This window comes from Leptonychotes weddellii, chromosome 9 (genome assembly GCF_054177405.1).
Source record: "Leptonychotes weddellii isolate Sample4059 chromosome 9, ASM5417740v2, whole genome shotgun sequence".
NCBI lineage: Eukaryota > Metazoa > Chordata > Mammalia > Carnivora > Phocidae > Leptonychotes > Leptonychotes weddellii.
Window position 1 is genome coordinate 112,347,064 of NC_138377.1, and position 13,640 is coordinate 112,360,703.

A 13,640-nucleotide genomic window follows, 5' to 3' on the forward strand; every position below is an offset into this window, starting at 1 on the left:
AGCGGAGCAGACTTTTAAAAGTTCCGATTTTGTGCTCCGTGGCTCTATCACTTGCCAGAAGCGGCCGACGGAGGCCCCTCCCCCGCCGTCTAGCCTTCCGAATATCACCTCGGATTCACTTCTCTGCACGTCCTACCTTCCAGAAAGTCGTCGCTTTTCTGTTCAGAGAGTTGTTGCTATTCCTTTCTTCGATCTCCTGTTGGGTTTGTAGGTGTTCAGAATGGTTTGATCCCTATCCAGCTGAATTCCTGAGAGGAGAGGAAATCCAGGTCTCTTACTCCTCTGCCATCTTGCTCCGCCCCTCTGTTGTTCAGTGTTTTATAAGACTTTGAAGCGATGTGATTCCATTAAGTGTTTTCCTGAAGCCAAGACAGACCGTCACCCATGCAAGGTAATTCTGATAACATTCATTTTCTGCTACGGAAGGGTCTTTGCTCTGAAGTCCTAAAAAGTTGTTAATGATTTTAAACTCTAGAACTTAGAATTGCAACTTGTGAGTAGTACTGCTTATTTTGGAAAGGAGATGGTACGGGGATAGAAGACTCAACATCGAAGGCATAAGATATCCCAGAAAGTGCTGGATTGTTTTAGAAAGGCTGGCAGGGGAGGGCTTTCCTTTTCCTTGGTTTACAGTGGAAAAAGGGGCTCATTGACGGCCTCCGAGGCCACTGAACTGAGAGTATTGTGTTTCGCCTCTTTGCTGATCCCCGACTTTGCTCTTAAGCCTTGAAGGCCGTTAGAGGAAGCAGGAGGTTCAGTGTGACGTCACGCCCAGGGGCAGGTGTCTGGGGAGGTCCACATACTCAGACGTAAGAGCGCCACCTTTTAAAGTAGTGCTTCCTTGCTTTGCTCTTTCTCTGATCTCCATGGGCTGGGCTCTTCAGTTCCTGTCAGGAAATACATTCCCACCAGTAAATTGGTCCTCAGAACATCTTATGAACAAAACACGGGGTCCTCGTGGCTGGCCGGGGTGTTGGAGCCTGGCTCATCCAGCCTGAATCTGAGCACGCAGCGTGTGCAAGGGCCCGGCTTGGCCAGGACACCGGCAGGCCCCTTACAGCAGGCACTGGAAAGCTTTGTTGATCTTTTCTTTCTTTCTTCCTTCCTTCCTTCCTCCCTTCCCTTCCCTTCCCTTCCCTTCCCTTCCCTTCCCTTCCCTTCCTTTTTTTTCCTTTTCTTTTCTTTCTTTTCTTGACAGAGAGAGACACAGTGAGAGAGGGAACACAAGCAGGGGGAGTGGGAGAAGGAGAAGCAGGCTTCCCGCTGAGCAAGGAGCCCGATTAGGGGCTCGATCCCAGGACCCTGGGATAATGACCTGAGCAGGGCTCGATCCCAGGACCCTGGGATCATGACCTGAGCCGAAGGCAGACGCTTAACGACTGAGCCACCCAGGCGCCCCTGTTGATCTTTTCTGATTCAGGAGAGGACCCATGGAGAATGGGAGGAGACAAAGAGTGGTCAGGACTGCGGAGTGAAAGAAGCAGCAGCGGGGCGGCTTGGACGAGCCTGCGGGGCCAGGCCGGAGGGTAAGGAGGCCAAGAGAACTGCAGTGGATGCGGGGCTGGCCTGGGGGTCCCAGCAGAAGCACCTGGGGCCCAGCTCCTGACTCTCAGAGGCAAACCCGAATCTCGTCGAGAGGCCTGCCTGGGCCCCAGGGGACAGGGGTGTGAGAGCTGCTTCTGTCACTCCCTGCTCGTGTGCCTGGGAGCTGGCTTCTGCCCTTGCTGTGCTGTCCTTTGAGGAGAAAGGGACGGCACAGACCCCACCCACCTCAGGCTTGTTTTGTGGGTTCAGGTGATAGAAAGCCTAAGAAAGTGCTTCATCCCTCAAGCACAGAGAGCTATGCAGGCCGCTGTTTTCCTGAGCTCAGATCCCAGAATCGTGTTTGTAAACTTAATACGGTTTCTGTTACTCGGGATGAATTCGTAAAGACTGTACTGGAACCACTGGAATATGCCTCTTTCTTGAGTGCAAGGAAACTCCGAGAAGGGCCACACCCATTGTGGTCTGCGCTGCAGAACTCTGTCTCAGGTTTGCCCCCACCAGCCAGATGTCACTGGGAGACCACAGGCACCAGAGGGGTTTCTAGGGGAGACACAGTTCTTTTCCAGAGAAGCTTCCGTGACGAGGGCGGTGGCCCGGACTGCCTGAGGCACACAGTTCGTTGGCGCCTCGCCCGCATCTGGCCGAGTGGGCTCCAGGCGGGCATCAGGATCTTAGCCGTCACTTCATTCAGAGGGGAAGCCACCAGAGGGGCTTTGTGCTGCTGGCCCTCCAGCCTACGGCGCCGTGAGGGGAAAGGCTTGTACTGGTCAAGGCGATTGTGATGCTCCTTCCCTCCTCAGCCACTGTCACCCCCTGCTCGGGGCATGTGCTTGTGGATTCGGAGCTGAGCTGAGGACCCTGCCTGTAAGACCCCGGTGAGGACAGACGAGGCAGGCCTTCCACAGGGTAAGGCGCGGTGCAGGCTGCTTCCTGCGGCCCCAGAGCCTGCTCCCTGGAAACTGCCGTAGGCCTTTCTCTGCAGCTGGCCAGGCCTCACTGATGGTCAGTTGGGTTCTTAACCTTCCAACCGGCGGGGGCTGGCTGGGTCGTCTTGGGGCAGGCAGCCCCGTCCCAGCCCCTACTTGTGGGTGAATGCACATCTGATCTTACCACTGGGTACACCCCTCTGAGGCTTTATCACTGTCTTTGGAGCACCTGGGGCCCTGATGACTCTGCCTTGAGCAGAGTCGGCCTTGCCTTCTGTATCCCGGCTGCCTGGGCTTTCCTGTCCTCAGACACACTTGTGCTCTTGCTTTGGGGTCAGCACTCATGCACTCGCTCTGCCCTGGGCATGTGCCTTTCCCTCCCTCCCTCCCTCTGTCCTTCTGTCTCTCTTTCTCTCTCTGTCCTTCTCTGTCTCTCTCCCCCCCCCACCTGTGAGCGCGCGTGCACACACACACACATCAGGCTGACTCCTGCTCACACATCTAGTCTCAGCTTTGATGTCCCTTCCTGACCAGCTGTTTCTCCCCTTCCCACATGGCCTCAAAGCACTGGGCACTCGGCTGTGACTCCCGTGAGCCACCAGCAGGGTCAGCCCTGGGCCTGCTCAGTTGCCCCTTGTGTCCTCAGTAGCTGTGTAGAGCTGGTCCTCAGTAACTGTGGGGAATGAATGGTAACAGATCACCTCAGGGGTGAGGGGTGACACCTTCCTTCTGTTCCAATGTGGGTAGACCCTGGAGATGGATGGAAGAACAGTTTCAGCTCTTTAGGGGTGTAGTAAAGCCCATCCTGGAGCTTTGGGATAGGGAGGAGACCACCAGCACCATATGCTGGCAAGATACTGCTATTTCCCTGAGTGGTCAGAGGGCATATCTGATGGGACCTCTGTTACTTATTTACTCATCCATCTGTCTGTCCACCCACCCATCCACCCAGCTGTCAGTCCATCCATCCATCCATCTACCCACTTGTCTTTCCATCCATCAGTCCACATTTGTCCATTCATCTGCCCATCCATTTATTTGATGGACTCAACTGTCCATCTGTCCACATCTGTCCGTCCACCCATCTGATCATCTGTTCGTCCTTCCATTCATTTATCCATCTACCCACCTGTCTGTCCGTCTGTCCTTCTGACATCTATCCATCCATCGATCCAGTTGTCCATCTATCTGCCTACCTACCTGTCAGTCCATCCATGTGCTCACATCTGCCCATTTGTTTATCTCTCCATCCATCCATCTCTCCATCCATCCGTCCTGATGTACAACAAATACTCAGCATGCTTGCTGAGGACTGAGCACTGTGCTGGGCACTGGGGATATATAGGTAAGTGAAATGTGTTTACTGGACTCAAACTCTTCTCTCTGGAACAGTCTCTTCTAGAGTGTTCCCCTGGAGTTGTTGTCTTTCACCCATTAGAAAGAGGGAAGAGTCCAGTGGAAAGAAGTAGAGTTTAGACCTCTGTACGGAGACCTCGTGAGGTCCCCCAGTGCACGTGGGCCCCTCGTGAATGAGGCACAGACCATAAAAGTGGGCTCTGCAACCAGCGGGTGCTCCATGTGTAATGGCAGACATGGCCTTTAATGTGTGACTCGGTGGGTTCTGTGAACTTGGCACTGTTCAGGTGAATGGCTGGTGCTTTGTGTTTACATGGAAATGAACCGACAAAAATGTCTCAGGGGTTTGATGAAGTTACTGTTCAATAAAAGCATCCTCCCAAGGGAGAAGAACTGATGTGTTGGTGTTGTTCATTTAAAGATGTAAAGACAAACGCTGCAGAGTTAGAAGGAAACACACTGGAGCTCCAAGCAACCCCCTCTCCAGCCAGTGACACAGACCAGTTGGGTCTGGGGCCCTGTGCAGTGTTCCCTTCTGTGAAGCTTGTATGGGGAATGCCCATAAAGCATGTGTGTGTGCGCATATGTGTTTTGTAGTTTTTGTTAAATCAGTAATTTACAAACCATAAAGTTAATTTCATTTGAAGTATACAATTCCATGGTTTTTAGTATATTGACAGAGTTGTGCAATCAACACCACAATCAGTACCCCAAAAAGAAACCCTGTACCTGTTAGCAGTCTCTCCCTTTCCACCCACCCTTAGCCCAAGGCAACCACAAATCTTTCTCTCTCTATAGATTTGTCTGTTCTAGACATGTACAAGTAGAATTATACTATGTGTGGTCATTTCCATCTGGCTTTTTTGCCTTGGCATAATTTTTTTTAAGGATTTTTTTAAAAAGATTTTTAATTTATGAGAGAGAGAGAAAGTGGAGGAGAAGCAGAGGGAGAGGGACAAGCAGACTCTGATCTCAGGACCATGAGATCATGACATGAGCCGAAACCAAGAGTTGGACGCTTAGCCGACTGAGCCACCCAGGTGCCTCTGGCATGGTGTTTTTAAGGTTCATTCACATTGTAGCTTGTATCAGTACTTTGTTCCTTTTTTAAAATTTAAATTCAATTAAATAACATATAGTGTATTACTAGTTTCAGAGGTGCAGGTTAGTGATTCATCAGTTGCATGTAACTCCCAGTGCTCATTCCATCACGTGCCCTCCTTAATGCCCATCACCCAGTTGTCCCAGCCTCCCATCTACCTCCCCTCCAGCAGCCCTCAGTTTGTTTCCTGTAGTTAAGAGTCTCTTATGGTTTGTCTCCCTCTCTGATTTCATCTTATTTTATTTTTCCTTCCCTCTTTGTTCCTTTTTATAGCTGAATAACATTCCATTGTATGGATATACTGCATTTTGCTTACGTATCTGTTTACCAATTAATGGACTTTTATTTTTTACAAAGACTTATTTATTTTAGAGAGAGTTTGTGTGAGTGAGCTTGGGGAGAGGCAGAGGGAGAGGGAGAGAGAGAATCCCAAGCAGATTCCCCTCTAAGTGCAGAGCCTGACATGGGGCTTGACCTCACCACCCTGAGATCATGACCTGAGCTGAAATCAAGAGTCGGATGCTTAACTGACTGAGCCACCTAGGCGCCCCCAATTAATGGACTTTTAGATTGATTTCTTGGCTATTACCAATAATGCTGCTATGAACATTCATGCACAAGTCTTGATGTGGACATATTCAGTTCTCTTGGGTATATACCCAACAGTGGAGTTTCTGGGTCATAAGGTAACTCTATGTTTTAACTTTTTGAGGAGCTGCCCAATTATTTTTTGAAGTGATTGCACCATTTTACGTTCCCTCCAGCAATGTGTGAGGGTTCCATTTTCTCCGATCCCAGCCAGCGCTTGATGCTAGTCATCTTTTTGCTGATAGCCTCCATCCTAGTGCTTGAGAGCTGGTATCCCATTGTGGTTTTCATGTGCATTTCCCTGATGACTGATGACGTGGAGCACCTTTTCCTGTACTTGCTGGCTCCTTTTATGTCTTCTTTGGAGAAATGTCTACTCAGATCCTTTACCCATTTCTTCATTGGGTTGTCTTTATTATTGAGTTGTAGCAGTTCTTTATATATTTTAGAATCAAGTCTCTCATCACATGTGTTGTTTGCAGAGAATTTCTCCTATACTGTGGGTTGTCTCTTCGCTTTCTTGATGGTGTCATTTGAGGTGCAGCATTTTGAATTTTGATGATGCAGTTTATCTACTTTTCTTTGGTTGCTTGTGCCTTTGGTGTTGCAGTAATGATTGTGTCTTATAAATGCAGTCCGTCTAAAGGGAGTTACTGCGGAGAAAGTTTTTTGATTATACAATGATTATAGAAAAATCCAGGGTGCCTGGGTGGCTCAGTCGTTAAGCATCTGCCTTCGGCTTGGGTCATGATCCCAGGATCCTGGGATCGAGTCCCACATTGGGCTCCCTGCTCTGCGGGAAGCCTGCTTCTTCCTCTCCCACTCCCCCTGCTTGTGTTCCTGCTCTTGCTATGTCTCTCTCTGTCAAATAGATAAATAAAATTAAAAAAAAAAAAAAAAAAAAAAAGAAAAATCCACAAAGGAGTCATTACTTAGAAGAAACCCATCTCTGGATCCCAGGCTCATGTCCTGCGAGAGGTGCATTGCCTTGCGTGTTGTTCCACCCCAAGTTTACCATATGATCCAGAAATTTCCTTCTGGGTACGTAACCAAGAGAACCGAAGAACTGTGGCCAAAAAACGTGTACACAGATGTTTAAAGCAGCATTATTGATAATAGCCAAAACTGAAATCAGACACAAAGCCCATCCGTTGGTAAATGGATAAACAAAATGTAGTATATCCATACAATGGAATATTATTTAGCTATAAAAAGGAATGAAGTACTGGTACATTCTACACCATGGATAAACCTTAAACACATTATGCTAAGTGGGAAAAACCAGATGTGAGGTGGGCAGAGGATGTTGGGAATCCGTGGTCTTGCAGAAGCTTGCCTCATGGATTCGGGGTCGGGCAGTGGTGATGGACATTCACTGTTATGTACTGGGGCCTCAAACATTTTCTTTTGGGGAGTAGGGTTTTAGGCTATCTTAGCATCAGATATTTTGTTCCAGGAAGTCTTTGAGAACATGCCCTTCGGCATGAGGAAGAAAGAAATCCAACTGGTTGACTACTTGCAGAAACCTTAGGGACCCAACAGATTATGAGACAATTTCTAAAATACCTATTTTCTGCAAGAAGCATTCTAAAAGTTTTGATTTTGATTTAGTTCTCTTTCTAGGGAGAGATGGTCAGCATCTGGAAGTTTTGAAGTTAGGTGTCTGGGTTTCCATGTTGAGAAGCCATGAAATTCCTTGGCCACCTTCCTCATCCCCCTTCTACCTCCACCATTTTACACAGGGCACAACATGTCACCATGGCCAAGCAAGAGAAAAGAGCTGGAAACCACAGCAACACTCACGGAGGGTCTGCAAGCCCAGCACCCAACCAAACATCCAGGGAACTGGGCTTTCTGTCATTTGCAGCATCAAATGAGACCTTCTCAGAAAGACTGTCCTGTAGGAAAATTCCTACAAACGGCCCGGCAACTGAAAGGCTTCCCTGAATGTGTTCTTCAGGCTTTCTAGAAGGTCACCTCTCCAACAGTGACCCTTGGCAGTGTGCAGATGAGCTGCAGAGCTTGCGAACTCTCATGGCCTTCATTGCCCCCGACTTGTGGCACCTACTCGCTGGTGGACAGCTCACGGAGGCTGTATGAGGTGCATACCGAGCAGATGGCTCCTTTGGTCCTAGGGTGCTCGGACTCTTCGAATTTCATGGGATTGGAGGGCGTGGCCTTGGGTGCATTTTTGTGGTCTTCCTGGCTCAGTGAATGGGCTTGGTTGGTTATTATTCCTTCTTGGTTCTACACTTGCTTGATTTGGGGAATGTTTGCTGGATTCTCGGGTTACCAACAGAGCAGGCAAAAGCATGTCATCGAATGTGTGTGTGTATATATATATATATGTGTGTGTGTATATGTATGTGTGTGTGTGTATATATATTCATATATATACATACATATATACACACACACACATATATATATATGGCCAAATGTGTGTATTATATTTGTAAAATAACTTTAGAAAATTTGCATAAATTAGACACCTCGGTGGCTCAGTTGGTTAAGAGTGTGCTTCGGCTCAGGTCATGATCTCAGGATCCTGGGATGGAGCCCTGCATTGGGCTCCCTGCTCATTGGGGAGTCTGCTTCTCCCTCTCCCGCTCCCCCTCCTTGTGCACTCTCTCTCTCTCTCAAATAAATAAAATCTTTAAAAAAAGATTTGTATAAATTAAATCCACATAAGCTACACAAGGAAATCCTATAAGGAACATACTTAAGTGTAACACTGTGGGTGGAACTCGGGCCTTTTCCGGCCGCCCTAAGTGGGCATTCATTGCTGGGGCTGCCCGGGACAGGGGCCTTGGCGAGGAGGGGGCATCGCCTCTTGGCCTGGATCTGTCCTGCCCACACTGGTACCAGCTCATGTGTACAGTTGTCTTGTCAGAGTCTCTGGTCTCAGGGACCCAACCAGGTGGCCATCAAGGGCTGCACTGGTGGCCTCCAACACCTGGACTCTGGCCCTGCAGCCCCACTAGCATCTGCTGATGCTTCGCCTGGTCCCCGCTGGGTGGTGATGCTGAAGCCTGCAGGTTTCCTCACAACACAGGTCTTGCTGCTCCTGGCCACATGGGAAATCATTTGCTTTCCACTGGGGACATTGTGGCTTTGATGTGGAGTGGGCCCTGGCACCCCCATGTAGCTCCCATAGCCTGGGGCTCAGGCTGTTCTTTGGGGCCTTTCCTTCTCTGGGAACTCCAGGCTGGGATGGGGCATACCTCCTTTCCATTCTGGAGCCCCCAAATCTGAGCGTTTCTTTCATCCCCTCCCATCCCTGCCCAAATGAGTCTGGCTTTTCAGACTCCAAAGCCAATTACCTGGTCATTTCTTTTCCACACCCTTCAGTGATGTTCTGTGTCGTCATATGGGGCACAGAGCCAAACCCTGAGTGCATACTATGAATGCCTGGCAGAGTTAGGGTCCCCACACTGGTCCACATCACATCCCTCAGGCGGAGCAGGCTCCTTGGCCCAGCCCCACAGTCTTTGAGCCTCCTGTGGGATGTGGGCTGTCAGCAGCAGGGGGCCACCGTTTCTCTCTCACAGGCCTGGTGCACAGCTTGAAATCCCACAGTTAGAAATGTTTGCCTTTGGGAGTGGGTGGTAACCAGGATTTGTGTCCCAGGACTGAAAAGAGCATGGGGCCTGGCTCCAGCCTGGCCCCTCACTCCAGTGGGACCTGGAATGACCACTTCTCTTCCAGGAAACCCAGGGTCCTCATCAGTGAAATGAAGGGGCAGCTCAAGGGCCCAAATCAGTTTACAGAAGAGATTTGTTTGGGGGTACACCAGGGGTTTAGGACCCAGACGCTGTTGTCCTTCCCAGCAAGTGTGTGTCCCCACCATTCACTGGCTGTGGGACTCATTCACTAGCTGGGGCCAGTCACGTTTGTACTCCCTTGTGGTAGGGTGAATAATGACCCCCCCAAGATGTCCATGTTCGACTCCCCAGAATCTGTGATATATTCCCTTACATGGTAAACAGGACTTTCCAGGGATCTCAAAATGGGGAGATTCTCTTGCATTATCTGGATGGGCCCAGTGTATCACCTGGGCCCTTAAATGAGGGAGGCAGAGGGAGGTTGACTACAAAAGACATCCTTAGGGGGATGTGCTATGAGAAAGACTCCACCAACCATTGGCACGTTTTGAAATTGGAGGAAAGGGCCATGCGCCAAGGAGTACAGGTAACTTCTGGAACCTGGACAAAGCAAGGAAGCAGATTCTCCCCTGGAGCCTCGAGAAGTAACACAGCCCTGTGGATGCCTTGGTTTTAGCTCAGGGAGACCCCTTAGGACTTCTGACTTCCAGAACTGTGTAATAAATCCATGTTGTTTTAGGCTAGTGCATGTGTAGTAATTTGTTAGTAGAGGCAGTAGGAAATGAGTATACCCCCAGACAGTGGATCTTGACTGGTGCTGATGAGAACCCCCAGCGACATTTGACCATGTCCGGAGACATTTTCAGCTGTCACAGTCAGGTGAGGAGTGAACTGGATCGAGCGAATAGAAGCCAGGGGTGCCGCTCAGCATCCTAAAACACCAAGGCAGCCCTCGTAACTTCAAGAATTACCCGGCCTGAGATGTCACGCCAAGATTGAGAAACCTTGCCCCAGACTGACAGATGCCGTTAGCTCTCAAATCCTGGGTGGCTGCCGGCTCAGTCAGCCTCAGCCTTGTTCAGTTCTGGCTTTGGAGCAAGCTGAGAGCTCAGGCCTTGAGGAGACCAGGATGAAGACTTCAAAGTGCTATTGAGGGGCACTTGGGTGGCTCAGTCGGTTAGGTGTCTGCCTTCGGCTTGGGTCATGATCTCAGGGTCCTGAGATTGAGCCCCAAGTTGGTCTCCCTGCTCAGTGGGGAGCCTGCTTCTCCCTCTACTACTCCCTCTGCTTGTACTCTCTCTCTCTCCCTCTCTCTGTCAAATAAATAAATAAAAATGTTAAAAAAAACAAAGTGCTATGGATTGAGTGCTTGTTTTGTGCTGGTCCAGTTCCTGCACAAGGAGGATTCAAGGAACCCCCCTGGGACTGTGTGCAGCTCCAAGGCTGGGGTGGGGCTTGCAGGATAACCCAGCAGAGACCAGGTGGGTGCTTGGGGTTGCTTCACATCTTGGTCCTCCGTAATGTCCTGACTGGTGAGAAAGTTCTTCCTCGTTTACTGCAGAAATCACTGTGTGCCTAGAGTTGAAGTCCATAGTAGGGCCCGGGAAGTGCTCTGGAGAAGACTCAGCCCTGTATGGCAACATTAGAACTTGATTTTCCTCTTAATCTATGTCTCCAGCCCCCATTCTGGCTGGTGGCAGTAGATGGGTGATCCTAATCTAGACTTGCAGAGAGCGTGCACCTCTCCCTCTGGGCAGTTTTGTGAGAATACCCGCAGCGGCCACACGATGGCAGCCTTGCACAAACCAAAGCCTGCTCAGCCCAGGACCACAGACCCAAGCGGGGTGTCCCAGGGCAGTGGACGCCCACCGGCTTTCCTGCAGAAACCAAAGAGGCCCAGCCTGGCCAGGGGGGCATCTTTAGTTGTAGTTGGGAACACCGAGCTTTATAAGTTAAAGAAACAGGAGTGCAGACTGCACATACTTGCTTCTGTGAATCTGTTTCGTTGATGTGTTTTTGAAAGGAAAAAATGTTTAGCTTTCATTGTGAGTCCAAGAGTGTAGACAGGTTTCAAATTTCCCCATTTCTTCATTAACCCTATGGGCTTGCCAATGCAAAAATAAAGACGTGGGGCTTCCAACACACCGCAGTGCACCCTGCCTCCCTTTGCTGCTGGGTAAAGTGGGAGTCCTCGCCTCCTCCCCAGATCCCGCATGGGCTGAGTGCTTTGGTGATGCGGTCTCGAAAGGGAAGCAGGCGTGCTGCTGGTCGAGGGAACCGTGCCTTCTTGGTTTTCTTCCACCTGTTTGTGTGGCCCCCATCCTCCCCATCAGCATTGGGATGTAGGGAAATGGGGAATTGTTCCCTTTGGTTCTCCCTCTCGTTTTATTTATTTATTTTTTTATTTTTATTTTTTTATTTTTAAAGATTTATTTATTTATGTGAGAGAGCGAGAATGAGAGAGAGAGTACATGAGAGGGGGGAGGGTCAGAGGGAGAAGCAGGCTCCCCGCTTGCGGGACTCGATCCCGGGACTCCAGGATCATGACCTGAGCCGAAGGCAGTCGCCTAACCAACTGAGCCACCCAGGCGCCCCTCCCTCTCGTTTTAAAGATTTTATTTGTTAGAGAGAGGGAGAGAGAGAGAGAAACAGAGGGAGCCCAAACGGGAGGGGGAGAGGAAGAGGGAAGAGGAAGAAGAGCGATGCGGGGCTCTATCCCAGGACCCCAGGATCATGACCTGAATTGACGGATGCTTAACTGACTGAGCCACCCAAGCGCCCCAGTTCTCTTTTAAAAACAGCTTTATTGAGGTATAGCACACACATAAGAAGCTGCATGTATTTAGTGCGTACAATTTGATGCGTTTGTCCATATGCACGCACTTGTGCAACCATCACCACGATATCTGGGTAATGGACTGATCTGTCACCTCCAAAAGTTTCCTGTGTCCCTTATGTTGGTGTAAAAACACCTACATGAGATCTACCCTCTTCACTGGTTTTAAGCGTATAATACAGTATAGTTGACTGGAGGTGCTCTGCTGTACGTTAGATCTCTAGAACTTACTCATGTCATGTCACTGGCCCCTCCCCCAGTCCCTGGTAACCAGCATTCAATTCTTTGCTTCTAGGAGTTTGATTATTTTAGATGCCACATATACGTGGAATCCTGCAGTATTTATCCTTCTGTGTCCAGCTTCTTTCACTCAGCAGAATGTCCTCCAGTTTCATCCGTGTTGCTGCAGATCATAGGATTTCCCTTTTTAAGGCTGAATAATATTCCATTGCATGCATATTCCATATGTCCTTTCCCTGTTCATCTGTGGGCGGGCTCTTGGTTTCCATGTCGTGGTTATTAGTAATGCTGCAGTAAACAAGGGGGTGCAGATAGCTCTTCAAGATCCTGATTTCAATTCTGTCTCTTTAAAGGTGCCCCCCAGGGCAGGACTCTCTCAGCCAGACTCATTTTTGGCATTCGCTAGCATTATATTTTTTTTACTCAGCACATTCCCTTCCTTCTGTGTACCACTGCAGGGGGTCCCAGGAGGCCCAAACCCAGCTTCCCCGGGGAGGGTGCATTGACTGATCAAGGAGCAAAGCTCGCAGGGGAGGAACGCAGATCCCAGGCGCCTTGGTGGCTCCTCCTTCCAGGCCCCTGCCCCCATGCTCCCTCTCAGCTCTGCTGGCCCCTCAGTATTCTCCCCTGGGAGAGAGGGGTTCAGGAAACGCTGGGGGGACCACATACCTAGAGACAGGTCACCATACAACTGTGATTTGGCCTTGCTTCTCCCCTTCTCTTTCATCAGTCTGGCCCCATTTTCTAGATTGTTCCTTTGAGGGGTTTGTACCCTCTGTCCTTGGAGCTAGGAACCTTAGCTGACCCAGTTTAATTTGGAGTGGGAATATTCTTGATCGAGTAAGGGAGAAAATTGTATTAAGAGTCAGGGGATTGTGACCTAACTCATATCTGTCCACCCCCCGGTTGGGGGACTTGGGCAGGCTTCCATCTCCATAGAGTGAGGGGCTCCCTGTGGGTGCTCTAAAGGCTCTCCCTGACTCTCTGCAGAAACTTACACTACCATACATCTGTTTAGGTTGTCCAAGTGACTGTAGGCAAAGATGCAGGTATGGCCGTGGCTCACCCTGGGGCTGCCTTGGTCTCCTCCACCCAGAGCATCACAGAAATAATCATGGAGGAAGTAAGTTGGGGACCTGAGGTGACTAAATGGCCAGGTAAGAGCATGCTGGAAACCACCGAGTGTCTTGTGGCTCCTGAATAACGTCTTGCCTCAGTGAGGGTAGGAGACTAAAGGTGCTGTATTAGTCAGGGCTCTCCAGAGAAAGAGAACTAATGAAGTATTTACCTCTCCATCTACCTACCTACCTACCAACCTGTCCATCTCTAAGAAGAGATTTATTATAAGGAATTGGCTCATGCAATTATGGAGGCTGAGAAGTCCCAGGATCTGCCATTTTCAAGCCGGAGGCCCAGGAAAGTTGGTATAAATTCCAGTCTGG

General features: G+C 49.6%; 1 protein-coding gene across 4 annotated transcripts in view; it reads left to right on the forward strand.

The window, feature by feature from the left end:
* FAM169B (Protein) overlaps positions 1-13,640 on the forward strand; it is a 256,991-nt gene that overhangs the window by 78,511 nt on the left and 164,840 nt on the right. For 2 of the 4 annotated variants that reach the window (XM_081831587.1, XM_081831588.1), the window contains exon 9: positions 1,421-4,224. The exons of 1 other annotated variant lie outside the window; for it this stretch is intronic. In XM_081831587.1, the coding sequence (XP_081687713.1) occupies positions 1,421-1,606 (186 nt within the window). In that variant the 3' untranslated portion in view covers positions 1,607-4,224. Of the gene's footprint in view, positions 1-1,420; positions 4,225-13,640 lie in introns of those variants that run through there. One more of the 4 variants, XM_081831590.1, reaches the window with a different exon arrangement.